At 39.9% G+C, this 20,459-nt stretch overlaps 1 protein-coding gene across 4 annotated transcripts in view; it reads right to left on the reverse strand.

Moving 5' to 3' along the window:
- ANKRD28 (ankyrin repeat domain 28) overlaps positions 1 to 20,459 on the reverse strand; it is a 128,596-nt gene that overhangs the window by 77,539 nt on the left and 30,598 nt on the right. Inside the window, exons 1-2 of one of the 4 annotated variants that reach the window (XM_056336588.1) lie at positions 3,585 to 5,126; positions 2,423 to 2,506 (exon numbers count right to left, since the gene is read on the reverse strand). In XM_056336588.1, coding sequence (XP_056192563.1) covers positions 2,423 to 2,506; positions 3,585 to 3,800 — 300 coding nt within the window. In that variant the 5' untranslated portion in view covers positions 3,801 to 5,126. Of the gene's footprint in view, positions 1 to 2,422; positions 2,507 to 3,584; positions 5,137 to 20,459 lie in introns of those variants that run through there. The other 3 variants (XM_056336590.1, XM_056336591.1, XM_056336589.1) reach the window with 3 other exon arrangements.

Here is a 20,459-nt window from a genome sequence, read left to right on the forward strand (position 1 = left end):
TCCACATTTCAACAAGACTAACAGCTTTCCTAGATGAACGTCACTGTCACCACAAAGACCTAGAACAGCTTTATCTTCAATTCACTTCTGCACAAAATTAATTTGCAAACCCCTGCTCGGTCTCCAGTTAAGAGTGCAACCCATGCTCAGGGGAGGGGAGGAAGGAAGGAATCTCAGCTATTAGAATACAAACTGCAAAATAATTAGTTGCTCTTAAGAGAGGGAAATGACTCTACAGAGGCATTGGAGGGAATGACTCTGGAATTCAAACAACTGTACTGAAGCCCTTGGACAGCAAAGTGGAAAAAATCCAGCATATACACTGGTCTAATACAATCCACAACAGTCAAAACAGTTTATCACAGTCCTTCTCTTTATTAGGCAACATACATAACCACTTCATTTTCTTCACTTTTTCCCTCCTTCCATCCACACCAATTTATAACACATAACTAAGGGGACAACTCTGTATCTAGACTATGTGGGGATATATTATCTCCAGCCAAACACATACAGCAAATGAAAAAACCAAGGGAAAAACAAAACACACACACACACACACACACAGAGAAACAAAGAAAAATCCTCTAGGCAGTCTAATTCATTTCTACCAAACAACAAGAGAATTTATATACTTGTTTAGTCCCAACAAGCAGCATTTTAAGGGACATACGTGGTAATATTAAATGCTATAGCAGGACTAGGAGTGCCATGGTAGGAAGGAGTGATCATGGGTGATAAACATCTGCCTATGCTGAAGAAGGTGACTTTGAAAAAACAGCTTATTTGTTGTGGATGGATTCTAAACACACCTTGGGTGTTGTTACTCTATGATGCACACACATTCTGTTAAAGGGAGACATATCCACAGAAAGCAATAAAATAAAATTTTAAAACCCCACCTATGTAAAATGCAAAAACCCTCCAGATTTTGAATATTCTACCTACAATACTTTTCTTCACTGTAACTACCTGGCAGTCTGAAGTAACCTTCTTCAAAGACATCAAGCAATTACATGCTTTCCTTTTTAAGCACATCTGCTGACTTCACATTTATGGACAACTGTTTGACAAAAATTTAGACAGAACAAAATCCAAAACCAAACCACTACCACGTACATAGTGAAATCTTGCACAGGTTTTTGTAATAAATAGCCAAAAAAGCAGAAAGATCCTAACCTAACCCTGTTTACAGGCACCACAGCTATGAACGCTAAACCTGACTTACACATGGAGGAATTTACATGAAACAATACAGACTTATCAGCTTTTAAAAATAAAAATGGCAATGTGAACAGACCATATATATGAAGATACTGCAAGGATACACAGCTAATGCTTTCATAACTAAACAGAAGAGTAAGTCTTTTGGTATTATATAATCGATCACACTATCTTGCTTAAGGATATGCAAAACTACTGAAAGAGGAAAAAATCCAACCTTATCAAACAAAACTTCAGTTTTGACAGCAAGTTTTCTTATACAGGGCTCAAGCTCTTGAAGACAACAGGAAGCCTCCCTTATACTTTAGCTGGCATTGGTCAGATACAGGTTGCGTAGAATGCTTTTAAATGTCAAAATACACATACCAAACCAAATACTCGCTTTTGGTTTCCATCGTTTAAGAATAAAGTGTAAATAATCAGCATGATCTTACACTGGCCACTATGTAGCACCTAAATGTTAACCGTGGCTTCTTAGCAGCACTCTTGTGATACATTTGAAGGAGAAACAGCTACATAAATTCCCACAGTGTTAAGCTCTAATTGGTTTAAGTCACTCTGCTTTAAAAGCAGTGTAAAGAGTTTATGCCGTATTATCTTGCATCGTGTCAAACGTGTATTAGAAAGCAAATACAGTAACTGCATGCTGTTCAGATCTTGAATTTCACCCAGTGGAACAAACTCAAGTTGCACTTGAGTGACATTTTTAAGTCTGCATTACCTGGTTTGCAAGCAGGACATAAACACAATTTCTCAATTTTACTTTTTAATATAATCATCAGGCTTCCCTTCTTAAAATCCATGAACCCCCAGTCAATCTTCTTACCATTGTCTAATGTATACTATATGCTGTATTTAATTTTAAAAGAATCAGAAGCCTACATAGCATCACACTTAACCAGTCAAACTTTCTAAAGTCTGATGTAACTGTATGAACAAAGTTTTCAGTTACCCAAGCACTGCAGACAAACATTTGAAATAAATGTAGAATTATGTCTTTAGTATCGACACAAATCAATAAAGCTAATCCCTCCTTCCCAGTATTAAGAATGTGTATAGGCTTTACTTTGCTGATTACAGAAAAACAATAAAATTTACAGCTCACAAATCAGCCAAGATTTAAAGTGATTAGTACAGCAGAAAGTTAATAGCAAAACAAAATTCAAATGTATGCAAAGCTAATGATGTTTGGTTTTACCTGAAAATTAACATCTTCTTTCTTAAATATCAGTGCTCGAACTTCATCAGGATCTCCATTAAATATAGCTTGAACCAATGGTGGCTGAAATGAAGAAAAAACATATCTTAGAATATAATCCCATTTTGGTTTTTAGTGAAGCACATATGGGTTTTTTTTTATACATAGCACAAACACAAGATGATGACAAATTAAAACATCCCAGGCAGTGAAATAAAGAAACCAGGCAAGGTATTTAGAACTGAAGAAATTCCAAGTTTTAAAAACCTCACACACGAAAATACTCTAAGTCAATGAAAGGAAGAAAAAAAAAAAACCACAAAAAAAAACCAGCTGAAAAGAGAACTCCTCATAATAAAATTAGGGCTGCTGCTACATGCTGTAAATTCTCTATGAGCAAACAAACTCCTTTTACATTAGTAAGTGACTAAAGTTACTAGAAGTTTTTCACCTGTTTAGACAGAGTGGGAAAGCAAAGTGCATCAGATAAGTATGGTAACAAATTCACACTCACACACATCTATTACTAAATATAGCAGGATTTCTTAGTAAGTAGGAAAAGCTGCTGAGGTATGCTAGCAAGATTTAAGTCAGCCACTTGACAAAACAAAATGATTTAAAGCAATAAAAGCACAGTCCCCAGTATTGATCATTTTCAGAAAGTGGTAGCTTGAATCTTAACAGTTACATCAAGACTACGAATGTTTTTTTATTTGAACTTAGAATTATTCTTGCTTGATATACATTATATACTCTATCTGTTCTCAAAATAAACACAACATATTATTACAATACAAGGACTACATCAGTTTCTAAAGTAGTATTGCATAAATGTATCATTGAGGAATGAGGAGTGGAGCAGGGAAAAACCATTTACTTCAAATACAAGTTTACCAAGACCTCTAAAAATCCTCTGCTATTATACAAGAGTTGAGATCTGGTTTTGTTGCATCACAATTCAAGCTAGATGAAAAAGAATGGGCCCTTGTAAATATTAATTCTACAAGGAAGTTTCAGCTTTTCCCCCTCTTTAGTATAGACAGTTTTTACCACCTTGCCTCTTTTCAGTTTCACATACATTCATGTTAATCTAGGAAAATTACTATTGGTATTTGCGACAGTATTATAAGCAGGAAATACGCCAACAAACAACATGCCTTACCAGCACGTTTCCAGAGGGCGATGGACATAAAGATACATTTTCCTGAGGTAATTTGGAAATAAACGTCGGAGAATCATCTTCTACCTCCTCCAAAACAACAATACAGACTCGACTCATTCGATCCGTTTGAGGAAGCAAAAGCAACAACAACAACAAAAAAAAAAGCCAGAAATGGTATGTTTGGAACCAGACCACAGGTACCACAACAGGGACCATAGAGGAAATACTTCCACCTGTTTCACATGCCCTCACAAAGTTGTGAGTGCTACTGCTGGTGTATTAGCATTTAAAAAAGGCCACTCCAATCCCCCCTCGCACTTCATTTTTCAGATTTAAACACCCTAAGATATTGAAGAGAATGCTGGAAAAAAGTTGGTGTTTTTAAAATAAAATTTCCCTAGGCATCGAAACCACAATAACGAAACTGTGGAACAGCAGATAAAAATATCCCAAGGTCCAATTCCATTCGAACAGCACTCACTGTCGCGCACAGCTGTCCTTTCACAAGGAAATTTGTCTTGGTTAATGTCACAACTTCCACAGCGTCCTTCTACCCCCACAGTGAAATCATTGTTGCAGAAGAAGACACCACACCGTCCTATTGAGGATGAAACAAGGAACAATTGCCCCAAGAGAGACAGCCGCAGCTATACCCACTCCTGCAAGGTCAGTTTTAAATCAACCGTCGCAGGCTTTCTGGTGACTGAAAATAAACGCGCCTTCTGATCATCCTGTCATTCTACAGCTTCCTTTCTCAATGTCAAAAACAGTCCAGCCAGAAAAACACATCTTGCTTCCAGCAGTTACTCAGGACCTGCTTAGAGAAAAATAATTCTTTCCCATGCAAGAAAAATATCTGCAACGTACAGCACGGCTGCAGTACATTTACATGCGATGAGTCAGACCACAGGGACAATGAACTCCTTGAATAATACTGCTGGTTGAATCCAGCCTCCCCAAACGACAGCAACAGAGACGGCGTTACTCTGTCAGAGACACAAGCAATGCAGAGCGTTCATTTTCCCTTCACCCGGCAGTAGCTGTGGCTTCTCCATCAGGAAACACATTAGGCAGAAATACCGCTGAGGAAAAACGCTTCAGCAAAACAAGCTAGCTACTGCACACAAAAGCTCAAATTACTGCCTTAGACTTCTTCTGCAAAAGCAGTTCATCACTCAAGTATTTCTTTTGATCACCATGTGAATACAGTTCCCATGATAGTCTTCATTTGGATTGAGGGGGAGAGGAGGAAAAAAAATAAAAAAAAAAAAAATCAGACTCCGTACATCCTCTCTGAGCCAACTTCTTTATCCGAACATCTGTCACTGTGCCAACCTGATTCTCCTCTTCAGTTAGAGCTGCTGCTTATCAGTTTTTTCTCTTGACAAATTGAATTATGCAATCAGCAGATAGCCTCGCAAAGCTTAAAAGAAGCCTGTTTGTCCGAGCCGATCATTAAAAACCCGTAGGAACAGAGCACAAACCACCGCCACGGCCGCATTCCCACCGAGCAGCAGCCTGGCGAGCAGCGACTGCAGCCTGGCAGGATGAAATGCCTAGTAATGCTCACATGTCACACTTACCAGAGAGCCCAGCCACTGCTCCCAGTGCAACTTCCTCTGGCACCAAAAAAAGGCACTTTTTTTTTTTTTTTTCCTCCTTTTTTTTTTTTTCGGGGGGGGGGGGGGGGGGGGGGGCAGTCTTTGCAGTTACCTCTGTGCCAGTTCTGTGACTAACGCAGCTGAAAACGTAAAAATCCTATAACTGAAGAAAGAGCGACTGTTTAATATTTTCCACTAAAAGCCGCAAAGAAATCTGGTGTACTGGCTCCGCTGACTAACAACAATTTAGGCAGTAAACAATTCCAGCATTTTAACTGCTTTCATATGGCACTGGTCAGAGCAGCAAAACAGTCCTCACTTAACTCACTGAAGACAAGAAACTCCCCACATAAATACTCCGAAAACTAAATGAAAATAAATTTCTCTTAATCGGTCCACAATTAAAAAGCTAGCTATTAATGACCAAACTTGGGATTTTTTGCAACTAGTACACCTCAGCTTGAAAAAAATTAAATTGAGTAGAATTTAAATATAATAATATATTGCATTAACATAATAATAAAAATATAATGAAGCCCTACGACTTGCTGAATAAATATTTCAGCTTGAATCTGCCTAAACGGTGCTGGCTTGTGGGTGTGTTATGTAAATGGCTTCTGTCAAAGTTGCTGGATAAGCTTCGGTGTTACAGAACAGAGGGAGGGTTTTTGTTCCTGCTGTGCAGTGTGAAGGTACTTCTAATGTCCTTCAGTAGCTGGTAAGATCAGAATTTGTCAATGGCAAACAAGTTTCTAGCTCTTCAATAAAGCATGTGCGCTCAGGTTTCACATATAAATCCAGCAGAGAGAAAGACAGGTTTAAGTGGTCTATTAAATGGTCTGGATATTAATAGACATATTGAATTCCCACCTTTGGGGAGCACAGGCAGGAAAAGCTCACATCATCACTCTTGAAATACTGTCTACGATAGCTTCACTGCAACGTAATAAACTGCTTAACACGCACCTACCGACACTTCATGCAGGTGAAGGTTTTTATAGGTGCAAAACGGTACCCTAGCCTCAGGCTCCCCAAGTTCAGGGCTGCTGGCCTGGCAAAATATAGCACCAGTTTCTGATTCACCGTGAAATTTCAGTTTCAGATTTCCCAAGTGTTCTCATTTACAGCATATGATTAACAAACATCTTCATAAATATATTCTGTTCATTATATGGAGTCCGGTTGTTTTGGAATTTCATACTTCTGGTCTTAATTACGAAAAAGCAATGGTTTGTACGCGACACTGCTTTGTTCTAGAATTTCAACCATTTATTAAAAAGAAACAACACAGATTCACATGAATACATGTGACAACTCATGTTCTTCTTGGCCACAGCAAAACCAGTTTAAATAAAAACATGACATCCTCAAGGCTCATCTACTGCAACACCCTACTGTCTGCTAAGGAACACAGCAACCACAACCTAGAAAATGTCTTGTTTTCTATTTGTGAAAAACGCCCTAAGGAATAGACACCATAGCTTACCTGCACAACTACATATTCATTAAAAAGAAAAAAATATCAGATTTTAACTCTACAAGCAAAGTATACTGACAACATGCATACTTGGGTTTCACACTATATACACACACTTGTTAGATAATGGCTTTCTAATTAAGCCCATATGTTTAGTGTAAATGAACACTTTTCGAGAGTCAGTAAATTTATATAATAAGCAAATGCTAAGGGTTCCATATGCTTTCTTTGGAATTAACAACTGGACACGTTGCTAGATAGAGATAATGCCCAATTTAGTTCAAATTATCTGAAAGTCATCCATTTTTGACCTTTGCAATTATGCTCCAAAGTACACTTTAAAATATCAGCTAGAAATTCAAGTTATCCTAAAAGAGTATAGGACTTCACACTCATTTAATTGTGAAAATTCAGAAGAGTTAGGAGCGTTTGAGTCTACTCTGATAATTATTCTAGAAATCTTAAATATAATTAAAATAAAATTAATATAGACCATTTCCAGAAGCAAGTTAATATACTATATCTTGTCTAGCATTATCTACTTTTGAATGGTGACATTACTACGGTCAAAGAGTTAAAAGCCAATAACACGTCACAGTTTGCATTAGAAAAATAACCAACACAACTGAGTCAATATTATATTGATCCTGATAGCAACCTAAACCATATAAGTAAGCAGGAAAAAAAAACCACAGCCTACTCATGCTAGACATGTGTGTGCAATGACTTCCATAACCAAAGAACAAGCCAGTTCTAGAAACATTTAACTTTTGCTTATAATGAACTAGAACTTGGAGGTTACTTAAAAGAACAATCCTCCCCTCTCCCAGTCCCTTCAACTGGAAGTACTGCCTTCACCCCAATGCAAACACCATCTCTATCATCTCTACTTTCAACTTCAAAAAATCATCCAAGGAATCCCCTGATGTGCAAAATACATGTTTCTAATGCTACCTCACAGCTATTCTGAAAGCCAAATGCTGAAGTGCGCAATTCTACTGAAAGAAACCAAACTAAGGTTTCAGGTTTTCAGCAGATTAACTAGACTAATAACTTTCAGTGTGGGAGAAGAGATAATAGTAACAGAGAATGAAAGAGGAGTAAATTCAAGAGGATTAATTTAAGCCTCCTCTCCCCAGACTAATTTAGTAATCATAATGGGTCTTTGCAAAGGTATGAAGAAAGAACATTGCACCTCAAAAAAAAACCTTTTCCGTTTATCTTAATAAAACTTAAAATAACTGAAGACAGCAGGCCATCAGCATCCGTCTTCTCCAAATGTCACATATCTCCAGTAAGAAAGCTTATTAAATGATTAGTAGGGAAGAAGAGAGAAAATGGCCTAACTTAATAAAAGAATGCCATGTCTACTGAGGCTCAAGCTGTGATCTATCTGATAGCCTCCATAATATCTAATTGTTAGCACAGTAAGATCTCCATACTTAACTAAAATTTTAAGAAATGTGCAAGGGAGAGAAAATAAAAAGAATTTAAGTGGACAATAGTGAGGATCCCCATTTTCGTAAAAAAGCTTTTGTGTTGACATGATAGCTTTTTGCAAATAAAAAGTGTTGCAATTTTCAAATTACACTTGCCTTTCAGTAAATCAAGTTCGAAGAGTCTTTCATGGATGCATACAAAGAGAATATATTACAAGAATGCAACCTGCAGGTTAAAACGAGGATGACAGTAGCCATGTCTACACCAGACAGGAAAAACTCGAGCTCTGAATCAGCTGAAAATAGCAACCTTTTCCATAGATCTACCCTTTTCTTTAGGAACTGATGAGCAGAAGACTGTAGCAGCACTGCTGATGACACCAAAAACCTCACCGAAGCACTTTCGGTAGCAATGAACCTACCCAACACCAGATTTCCCTCTTACTGAGTCTTTTTGGGGCTCAGATTAATCCGCCTGGTTTCATTTAATATTTTGTATAATTAAAGATCTGGGAAAGGAAGGAAATTATTCTGTCAGGTTCCAGTAAAAATGAAGAAATTTAGAGCCAAGTAAGTCTTATGAACTATTTTTTAAAAAATCTGTATCAGCTCTGCAAGGTAGAGACTGAACCTATGGATTTCTTCAGAAGACAAAGATTGCTTATAACAGCTACAGCTGTAAATACATAGGCACATCCTAGCATATGCAGATTTTTATGTAATTTAGCTAGAATATTTACTAAAACGTTGCCCACATATAGACAGAGATGAGTGTTCAGCATCACCATGAATATAAGCTACAATACTTCTAGAAGCCTTGTGAGTCACTCTTCTGAACAACTCTGCTGTTTCCTCCCCACTCCTGAGGGAATGAGGTGGAGTCAGGAAAGAGAACAGTCTAAAGCAACAAGAAATTACTACCTTTCTTCCTAATTTTGCTCTGCTTATTCCCAAGCATACGCACAGCTGGGATACAGAAAAGGAGAGTAGTTTTAACCACCAGACTCCACATTTCTGCTTCCAAGGACAAAAAAAAAATAGCCTCACTTGCACCTCCTGGATACCACAGGCAGTTACTTCTTTTTCTCATGCAAGTAATACAGCCTCTATTAACCTACAGACCTGTTTTATGTAGTCATGTATTTTCTTTGAATTAAGGCTTTGCCGTTAATAAAATCCAGTAACTGAATAGTCACCTCAACAAAAATTGAGACACACGAGACTATGAAAAATAGTCCAGCATTCATTCTAACTTTTCTCTATTGGAGCAGCATGAGAAAAATCAATCATGCAAAATGTCTATTTGTGACTGAGATGTAAACTTAATTTGTATACTTAGTCGAATTTTAACCTTTTAAAACTACTTCAGAAGTATCACCTGATCAAAAAGCAATAAAGTGTCTTACAAGTTTTAAGTCTACTAAGCAATTTTTTTCTTTAACACTTCTTGGACATTTTATGCATCTGAACAATATCACGATAGAGAAAATCTCAGTTGAAGCACCTCACAACCACCATAGTACAAGATAAATCATTACCTTTAAAAAAAACTTCTCTGATACCCAAAATATAGTTTAGCAATCAAAAAAAAAAAAAAAAAAATCAGAACTGAGCACAGACATTCCTAAAAACCAGAAAAGCAGAGTCCTATTTTTCTTCAAAGAAAGTGGAAATCTGAGGGAACAGTATCTTCCCTCACGATCTTCTAGCTAGAATGTCACCCACGACACCTCCCTTTTTACTAAGACCAGATTTAACTTCACTGGCAGGAGTCTTCTTTTTGTGTTCTTTTAGCGTACAAGCCTGTAATCAAAATCAACAAGCCGTTCTTACACTAACAAACAGTACATAAGAAAAGTCCTCCAGTCTGTCTGACTTCAGATTCTCAAGGTACTTTATTATAAAAAATATATGTGGTCTGGCTGGAGGCTCTTATTGATTCATCAGCTGCATCTAACAGCAGCCACCTCCCTGTCTTTTGACCAAAATGGAAGACAGCTATTACACCTAACAGCTTTCCTAAAAAACAACGATACAAGTCTGACAGTGGCATTGTCAGTCTTATGAAATTAACTAGAAAAAACAATTCCTGTTTCAGGGGAGACCACAAAAAGATGCATCCATCCACATATGGTGTTATGGAGAGTTAAGGTAAGTCTGCATACACGAAGACAGATAAATAGATGTGGACAGACTACTTTAGGTAGTGTGGTGTGGGTTTCTGACAGAAAACAGGCTGGGTTTAAAGCAACTTTTCTTTTGGGGAGAAGTTAAGTGACAGAATACAACGACCTCTGTGGGAAAACGGAGGAGAGATCTCAATATATCAGCTCAGTCACAGAGAGAAGCAGGCAAAACACTTCAGCTTTTGTTAAACCCACACAAACCCGTAAGTATTAGCTGTATAGTTACGATTTTTTTGCAAGGATGACAGCTTTTAAAAGAAAGGGGGTTTAATATGAAAAGCACAGCCCACAGATTGGTTACATGTATTTTCACCTGTTGGCAGAGCAAAGGCAGAAAAGCCACTGATAGCAGCAATACTTCTGGCCTCCCCAGTTCCTTCCAGCTCAGACCATGTCCACAGTCAGTTTTGTTTTCTGGCGCTGAAAACAGCATCAATTACAACAATAGCCACAGTATCCGTCCAGGGATAATTACTGAAGGCAGCAATTTCAGCTGTGCACACCAGCTCTAAAAGCAGAGCTGAAGGAAACAAAAATCAAAAGCTCGGTCTCAGCAGCCCCTGTTTGCTCTTCCACATATCAACTGTCCTCTCCCAGCACTACCCAGCCAGTTGCTGGGAGGTGAGACTGGACAGGAACGCAACAATAGCAGAGCAAAAATAACCACGCAGAGACACTGGAAGACATCAACCCACTGTCACAGCTGGCGCTGACAGCCTGACGCTTCAGGAAGCGATGCTGTTACGTCTTTCCAAGGAGAAGAAACAGATGAAGGTAACTTAGCTGGAGCAAATGAATGACTGCAGAACTCCTAATCTTAGTTTTGTATCATCTATCACGTTGCTTTGAAAGTGTTTATACCAATAGTGCACACACTCTTATGAATTAATTAAAAACATGATCCTACTAAATTTTATTAGGGCAGCTGGTAAAACAACTAAGATTTCCTTTGGGCATATGGGTGCATGCATATACCAAGAAGAGTTAGTACATCTCCTTTAATCTGGTTTTCTACTGATACAGAGTCACGCTCTAAAGATGAGCACAGGAACTGCTGATTTTATGTATTTCCCCCTTGAACACTTCTTCCTGCGATACTGCTTCTGCACAGAAAACAGAATCAAGCTCATCACTTATTACAGAAGAACCTAACGACATCACAAAAGGTCAACATAACATCATCTTATTTTCACCAAACAAAAGGCTTGCTTCTCCCTGTTCAGTAGGTACTCCAGGGCTTGCAAATGCAGTGGATGGTCTGGGCTTCAAGGACAGATGCCATAATGCACAAGCCCACCACAGGCCTCTCAGAGGCTGCATATCCTTGAATATCAGTAGGTCTCCTTGGGGGTTTCTGAAGTATGGCATAACAGACTGCACAGCTCCTCATTCTGATGCACAGAAACCAATTCCCTACGCCTGTATCCTAAGGAAAAGAAGCAATTCTCACCTACCAGCTGCTTCATCAAAAAAACCCTCAAAACCAACAAACCTGAGTGTGATCTTTCATTGTTATGTGGGAAAAGAACAGGTTTCAACTTCCCCGGATTCGGATGCTCTTTTAGTTTGGTGGTGGTGTTTTTTTTAAACAAACTGCTGGTTTTCCAGCAGATGATTAGGAACGCATTACATTTGGGTTTGGTCTGTAGGGCCAGGCAGCTTCCCCAGTGGGGCTCATTTAGCTGTATGGACTACAAGACAATAACATTTATCCTCACTTTGCTTTTTTCCTAACTTTTGTTTCTTTTGCTGAAGGCTGGAAACCTCCTTAAAGGGAAGGCAGCACAACGCAACACACCCAGATTCAGCACTGGACAGTGCTGGTGTTGAGATGGAAAATTAGGGAATTCTAACTGGAGCCAAGAAACTTGGAATAAAGTTTATCATTTCCTCATTAAAACTCTGCTGGACTGCCATATTGTTGAGCTTCTGAAGAAGCAAATAGTAGTCAGGTAGATTTCTAGAAACGAGAGTTGCTCTGCTGCCTGTGACAAGTGACCAAACTGATTCTATCACTAGCTCCACTCTAAATGAGACATAAAAGCTGTCATTGCAGCATGTTTGATGAGCTCGGGATGACAGACAGATCAGTTACTTCTTTCCAAGTCACATCAAGGTTATTCCTCCCAAAACCATTCTTTAGCACAAATGTGCCATTCTCCTCCTTTTTCCCTTCTCTCCTCCCTATTCATCAGTTACCTAATTTTTCTCAGCACTGTTTCAGTTACACTGGAGTATGCATCACCTTTGAGTTGTGCTCCAAGTTATGCAGAAAGACCAAAACAGACCTGAATTTGACCAAGAGCATATGAAACTACAGAAGAAATTCGGGTTCATACCAGGCGTTTTCATTTTAGCAGATAAAAAAAACGGTAACAGGTAGCCACATAAAAATATAACACAAATCTTAGTGTTCTACGAGACCTTCCACAATCCTGAAAAGTGATTCTCATGACCGAATTTTTATCCTACATCACTTACAGAATTTAGGCAGAAAAGCCAAGTGACTTATACCAGTCAGCAGAGGGCTTTCACAGTTTTATGTCACCAACCACATGAATCCTCGTGGGTAAGTTGCCATGGTTACGAAATGTTTGCTTTTTTATGTTTGTCTGAAATTCCTATGGAATTCCCAACCGCTGCTGGTTTTGGCCGTATGGGAGTGCTCCACCAACATTTAGGAACTTGAGTCAGAAACGCATACTGCTTCCACTCAGACTGTTATCTGGGAAACACTAAAAAAATGAGTCATACCATTTTGAGCCATGGAAGGGAGGAAACAAACATCACATTCAACTATTTAAAACCTTCAGTGATGACTCACAACAGCTTAGGACATCCTATTTCCAGAATCTGCTGCTTTTCTCAAGTAACAAATTGCTGTAGACTATTGAAGAAAATAAGCTGTTGACTATTCAAGAAAATAAACAAGACTGATCTGCTTTCAACAAAACCCATTTGACTATTAAAGAAAGAATAAAAGGGGAAGGGTTTAGGTTTTGTTTGTTGGGGTTTTTTTGGGTTTTTTTTGTTTGGGGAGGACAAAAGAAACACAAAACCCAAGAAGCTCAGTGGGTCTTATCTCTGTAGGCCAAAGTCAGAAAGCCCACCAACTCCCAACTGATAATTATGCCCATTTAAGTTTGATTTTAGCTGTATTTGCAAAAATCAGCTTGAAAATTTTGCTAAAGTAAGTCCATTACCTGTCTTGTTTCAGCTGTATTACCAGGGTTTCATCTTAGCCTATGTTTTGTTTGGACTCACACAACTGTGTGATTTCAAGAGCCAGTACTAACAAAATGTTAATCCAGCCACAGGGGCAACAAGATATAACCAATTAAGAGTGAGGAATAATGAATACCCTGTGAAAAGCTAAGAATGGAGCACAGCAACACATCCAAAAAAGTGTTACACAGCACCCGTTGGCCTCTGTTGATTAAATGACCATGAGAGCAAGCAGCAAGGGTAGGACCAAGGAAGGAAAACACACCTAAGCAGGAGTATATATATTTATATAATATATAAACTGCTTTTGCCCTACCAAAAGGGCACTTTGCATGGAAGCAATTCCTATCTAAACACTTCCCAAGTCTGGCCATCTTTGGGAAGGAAAGTTAAACTAGCTTTGGATGTCTGTCTGCTATTCACTCATAAGCATAACGTGCTGATAAAAATAAAAGAACTAAAGAAGCATTATCATGAGGAAACACCAGAACAACAGAGCGATAGCAGCAAATATTTTCTCAGAAGACCACATGATTTCTGCTGTCCAAAACATAGATCTGCCTTTGTCAACAAGAAAAGGGACAATAAAATCTACTCCTTCAGAACACCTAGTCTCCATTTTTGTTGTTACTGAAACTCTCCTAGTAGACCAAGTTTTGGAAGGCAGTAATACTGGAGGGAGGAAGAGGCTGAAATACTAAAATAGCTCCAAAAGTCTCAGCCTTCAGAAAAAACAAAACAAAACACCAAAATTGTTGCCTTTAGAAGTTTCTGTTCAGATTTTCCTACTCATTAGTCATGTGATGGTACAATCTGCCTAAGCCCAGGCTCCCCGCTCCCTGTCCCACCCAAGGAAAAGTGTTGTTGTGGGGGCTGGGGAGTTTGGTGGTGATGTTTTCTTCCCCAGGATGGGGTTTGGCAGGGGCTGATCCTGATTACATTGATTAATTTTCCTTAGAAGATTTAGAAGTTTTATTTTAAAGATTTTTGAAATTAGATTCTCGCTTGCAGATGAGTTACGAGTTGAAACAAAATGCTAAGTATTTAACTAGTATAATGCTAAAGATGCATACAACATTCCTAGCAGCGCAATACTTTTAATACAGTTTTTTGTAGATATGAATAGACTGCAACCACAGAAGCCACAGTTCAGCCAGCCTGCTCATATGTGGGATTTTGTTTCCATACATACCAGGGACACAAAATACTATATGCAAGTGAGCAAAATGAATTCTAGTTGCTATGGATACCACCACATTATGTATTTTATCTCTCTTCAGTATGTAAACACTCAACATCACTGTATATGAAGTACTCTGATTCTCTTAAAACAGCGCGGGTCAATAGCTGCCTCGATATCAGAATTTGCTGTCTGGGGGAAGGTAAGTTTCCTGGAAGTTTTTAGGAACCCCTTACACTGCCCTTGTGTCCAAGAAAGAGCTCCCTTCTAGCAACTGGAAACACTCTGGAAAATAGCCACGTACACACACACGCACACTATTATGGGATGAAAGTGCTCATCTTCTGCAACTCCAACATGGATGACTTTTCCGAAAAACTGACCAAGGAGAAACACGGGAAAAGTCAAGAATCTTACCAGGCTGCTTCAAACCTTACAAAGAGTATTCCCCTTGACTCCCACCAGGGCTCTTACACATCCCTTCAGGATAAGAGCACGTAAGCAACTTCTATTCTTAGAAGTTACTTTTCCTATCAATTTCTTAATTCTGTTATTTAGAAGATTAAAAAGCTGAGCAGTCAATTACTGAATTAAATTTCACAAAATATAGCAAAGTATTAATTTAGAACACTAATTCAAGTTTTACCAGCCTAGAAACTTGTTTGTTTGGGGGTTTGGGTGTTGGTTGGGGTTTTTTTTGAAGTGACATCTGAGGAAGTGGATGAGTCTGGTTTTAACTGCTGACCGTCGGAGACACTCTTCACTCCTTCCTTCCCCACATGATCCTTCACATTCACATCCCTTTCCTGAGCCAGCACAGGCACCTGTGTGATTCAGCTGCTCTCATTCAGGTCTTTTGCTGGTGAATTACTGGAGTCAGCTCACCATGGGCTGACAACTGACACAGAAGCAGTGGGAGCACTCAAACTGTTCGCTGTGACAGAAAAAGTTGCAATTGCTTTGCAAAACCACACCCGTAAGCTGAGCTCCCTTCATCATAGATGTATCAGAACTACTTCATTCCTTGTATTTTCCTTAAAATACCTCAAACCGGCCTTCTTGACACCTAAACTTTTCCAGACTTTGACACTATTACAACCAAGTGTATCACTCATGAAATTCTTTCCATTACACAAAAACTTACTTACGTGAAGAACTCAAGTTCTTCTTCAATGATTCATTATATTTATTACTCACACCAAGTTTCTTTGAAAAAAAAATTATTTCACAACACAGACAGAAATGTCACAATTATGTTAATCAAACTGCCTCTACAATATTAACAATATTTATACAGCATGTTGCAGTAAGAAGGGGCTGGAGAATTTTAGGGTCCAGATTTTAAAAAACGCACACAAAAACAATTATGCATTCAGAATCCACGTGTGAACAATTTGTGTATTACCATGCAAGCACAACAAGGTAGTTACAACTTTACAAAATCATCCATACGTGATTTACAAGTCAAACTTGTGGCTTGGTTTTTTTCAAATAGGGACTATTTTGGGGTTCACTTCTTCCAAAATCTTCCTAACGCTGGCTTCTATCAGTGATAGAAGATGTGACAGAAGATATCACAGTGATAGAAGATATCTATCAGTGATAGAAGATTCTATTAAGATGACACTGTCCCTGTTTCAGCTGGGATAAGAGTTTTCTTCCCAGTAGCTGGTGCAGGGCTGTGTTTTGGCGCTGGTGTGAGAGCAGCACCGACAGCACACGGATGGGTTTGGTTGTTGCTGGGGGATGTTTATACCGAATCAAGGACTTTTCAGTTCCCTGGGCCCTGCCAGCGAGAGGGCTGGAGGGACACGGGAGATGGGGAGGGGACACAGCCAGGGCAGCTGACCCGAACCAGCCAAAGGGATATTCCGTACCATATGGCATCACGCCGAGTACATAAACTGGGGGAAGAAGGAGGAAGGGGGGACATTTGGCATTATGGCGTTTGGCTTCCCAAGTAACCGCTGCGCGTGATGGAGCTCGGCTTTCCTGGGGATTGGCTGGACACCCGCCTGCCCATGGACAGTGGTGAATGAGTTCCTTGTATTGCTTTGCTTGCGTGCACGGCTTCTGCTTTACTTATTAAATTGTTCTTATCTCAACACTCGAGTTTTACATTCCTTTCCAATTCTCCTCCCCATCCCTCTGGGTGAAGGGGAGTGGGCAAGCGGCTGCGTGGGGCTTAGTTGCCAGCCAGGGTTAAACCACAGCAGTCATTTTTGATGTCCAACGTGGGGCTCGAAGGGTTCAAGATAACAACAGATTTGATCAGAATGTGCTAGAACAAATTTATACCTGTTATTGCTGTTTAGCTATTAAGGGCCAGGCTTCTGTGCTTACCATGGGGCTTGCTTGCCTCACTGTAAATTAGACTCTAGTGCTCATTAGTGGCTCCTCCTTGCTTTCGCTGCCTGCTGTACCACTGCACTGCTTATCATCTCACTGCCGTGCCCTGGAACATTTTGGTAACAGCAATGGCAATGCACCTGGACTGGCAGGTGGCCAGGGCATCGCTGCTGTACTGGAGAGGCTGGAACTCCAGTGTGAACTTAAGTCAAAGGGACTGTGTGACCTGTGGATGAGTCCACGTGGGAGCTGGACACCCCAAAGCACCTGTGGCCATGAATAAATCCATGTCCAAACAGGTATATCTCAGAGCATCTACGGCCATGGTTATGTCTGTGCTGCAGCAGGTATGCCTCTGAAGGAATTGTGGCTCAAGGACAAGTCCATGCTGGAGAAGGTACACCTTGAAGCATCTGTGGCTGTGGGTAAGTCTATGCTGCAGCAGGTACAGCTTGAAGCATCAGTGGTTGTGCATAAGGTCATGCTGCAGCACCTCAAAGCACGTGGTCATGGATAAGCCCACGACAGAGCAGGTACAACCCTGGAGGGATTGTGGCCAGGGATAAGGCCATGCGGGAGCAGATTTACTTCTGAAGGAACTGTGGCTGTGGGTAAGGCCACATTGGAGCAGGTCTATGGTCATGGCTCATGGATAAGGCCATGCTGGAACAGGTGCATCCTGAAGTGCTGTGGCTGTGGATGAGTCTATGCCACAGCAGGTATGCCCTGGAGAGATCGTGGCTCGTAGCTGAGGCTCCACTAGGAGCAGGTACAACCCTGAGGGACTGCAGTCTCTGGGTAAGTCCAAGCCGGACCAGGGGTAAGAGCAGAGTTCACTGCACTATTAAACCCTATGGGCTGGTCCAAAGGGACCAGGGGTGGAGACTGTAATGGGTATACCTTTAAATTGTTGTAACCCGTGATCTGAGTTTCATGTTATATGAATAACTACAGCAGGAACCACTGGAGGACAAGCCTTACAAGAAGCAATGCCGGTGCAGCAGTGACCCAACCTGAGCTGGCTTTGATGCCCGATAACCCTATACAACACACAACCTCTCTTCTCCTGGGTGACCACCATAAGAGATCGTGTTCATGGACTAAATGAACTCAATGGACATTTTGTGGACATCTGTGGACATTTTTACAGGGGTGGTCCATAGGCTAGGGCAATGATGTCTGTGTATTATATCAAATGATGGGAAGAGGGGTTGTGATTAATGAGGTTGCACTGGAAAGCGTGGCATGACATAAATGGTATGGAATAAGAGGTGGATACTGTCCTGGTTTCAGCTGGGACAGAGTTAGTTTTCTTCTTAGTAGCTGGTGCAGGGCGTGTTTTGGCGCTGGTGTGAGAGCAGCGCCGACAGCACACGGATGGGTTTGGTTGCTGCTGGGGGATGTTTATACCAAATCAAGGACTTTTCAGTTCCCTGGGCCCTGCCAGCGAGAGGGCTGGAGGGACACGGGAAATGGGGAGGGGACGCAGCCAGGGCAGCTGACCCGAACCAGCCAAAGGGATATTCCGTACCATATGGCATCACGCTGAGTACATAAACTGGGGGAAGAAGGAGGAAGGGGGGACATTTGGCATTATGGCGTTTGTCTTCCTGAGTAACCGTTAGGTGTGCTGGAGCCCGGCTGTCCTGGGGATGGCCGAACACCTGCCTGCCCATGGGCAGTAGTGAATGAATTCCTTGTTTTGCTTTGTTTGCATGCATGGCTTTTGCTTTACTTATTAAATTGTTCTTATCTCAACACTCGAGTTTTACATTCCTTTCCAATTCTCCTCCCCATCCCCTTTGGGCAAGGGGGTGAGTGAGCAAGTGGTGGTGTGCTTGGTTAAACCACGACAGACACCTAGAGGAGAACTTGTGAATTCTAGCATTCCTAAAAGCCAGCAAAATGCTTTAAGAGAAGTACTTACAAAATAGAATCGAAAAAGATGGTATCAAAACAGAATACATAATACATGTGAGCAGTAAATCATTTACAACATTAGGGAAATTAACTTCCACATACCCTTGCCTCTAAAAATCCACATACTTAGGCATCTTCAAATCTACAAATAACCAAATCTCATTCAAAGAACACAAGGGTAATGAAAAGGTAAAGTATTTACTCAAGTTTTTGCAGAAATGAGGCCACAAAACTTCTTGTATTCAATTGTTGTCTACTGCTTTTTGGCAAGGTAACTTCTACTTTATAAAAGCATTATAATAAGTCAAAACCCAGGTCTCTATAAAATATAAGTATATGGAGTTTTATGAATACGTTAGTAATACTCCAACATTTAGTAACAAAAAGTCAAGAATTTTCTTTAGAATATTCCTATTTGTTTACATCTTATGTACCAAGCTGTGCAAAGTCTTCCCCAGAAAACTGCCAATGCAACCAGCCTACTCAAAATGTATGACAATCAAGAGAGAAGATCACTGAACTCAAATTTTGCAAACCATAGTAAAATCTAGAAACCCATCAATGAACTTACCTTGTTTAAAAACACCACACAATTATGAAAATGCAACCTTTAAGTTACACAGATAGATGTTTTTGGAGTCTTGACCCAGCTGTTGTTGCCTTCTCTCCCACAAACAATTTCACACTCCAGGCAATAAAGGCAACTAATTATCTTTTCAGAATCAAGTGCTGATCTCCCAAGTTCCTTCTTGGATATACACTGACACCTCATGGTCATTATTTTTTTTTTTTAGCTACTTACTCATCCTTAGTTTTGTTTTTCTCTCCGTTTTTAAAACTCTGAACACTTTTTTTTTGTTGTTGTTAAGTGTCATGTTGTCCTTTTTAGAAATGTATGGGACATTATCTGATCTACTGCTAATTTTCTCTTAATAAAAAACTATTCAGCATTCATTTTGGATGAGCAGTGGGGTGTGTCCCCCAAACACTGAACCATGAAACAGAAAGAAAAGGTACCTCTCTCCAGCTTCAGTCCATCCAAACTGCAGAGAAGCAACCACAGAGCCTGAAACTCCTTGCAGAACAGACAGACCAGGAAGAAAAACAGGACAAATGTCATACACGGAATGAACATTTGGAAATGTTATTCCACAGATGACAGAAACTAGCTCTGAACAATTTTCTGGGGCTACACAGAAGCCCTTTACTCTTTGAAGTCCATGAAAGCCTTCACAGTTATACACATGATTACATAAGAATATTAAGAAAATTCACCATTTCCAGTTCAACTTCTGGCAAAATAGCAATAAGCTTTATTTAGCACTGTTGTACCATAGAGAACAAAGGGCAAAGGCAAGGTTCCTCCCAGATTCTCATTCTGGAATAGAAGTGTGCTACCTTTCACTTTTCCCAACAGGCTGTCTAGGATATATGAAAAAAAGTTCTGCTCTTTCTTCTTTCTTGACTGAGACAGGAGAACAAAAAACACTTCCCAAAA

This window comes from Falco biarmicus, chromosome 4 (genome assembly GCF_023638135.1).
Source record: "Falco biarmicus isolate bFalBia1 chromosome 4, bFalBia1.pri, whole genome shotgun sequence".
Lineage (NCBI taxonomy): Eukaryota > Metazoa > Chordata > Aves > Falconiformes > Falconidae > Falco > Falco biarmicus.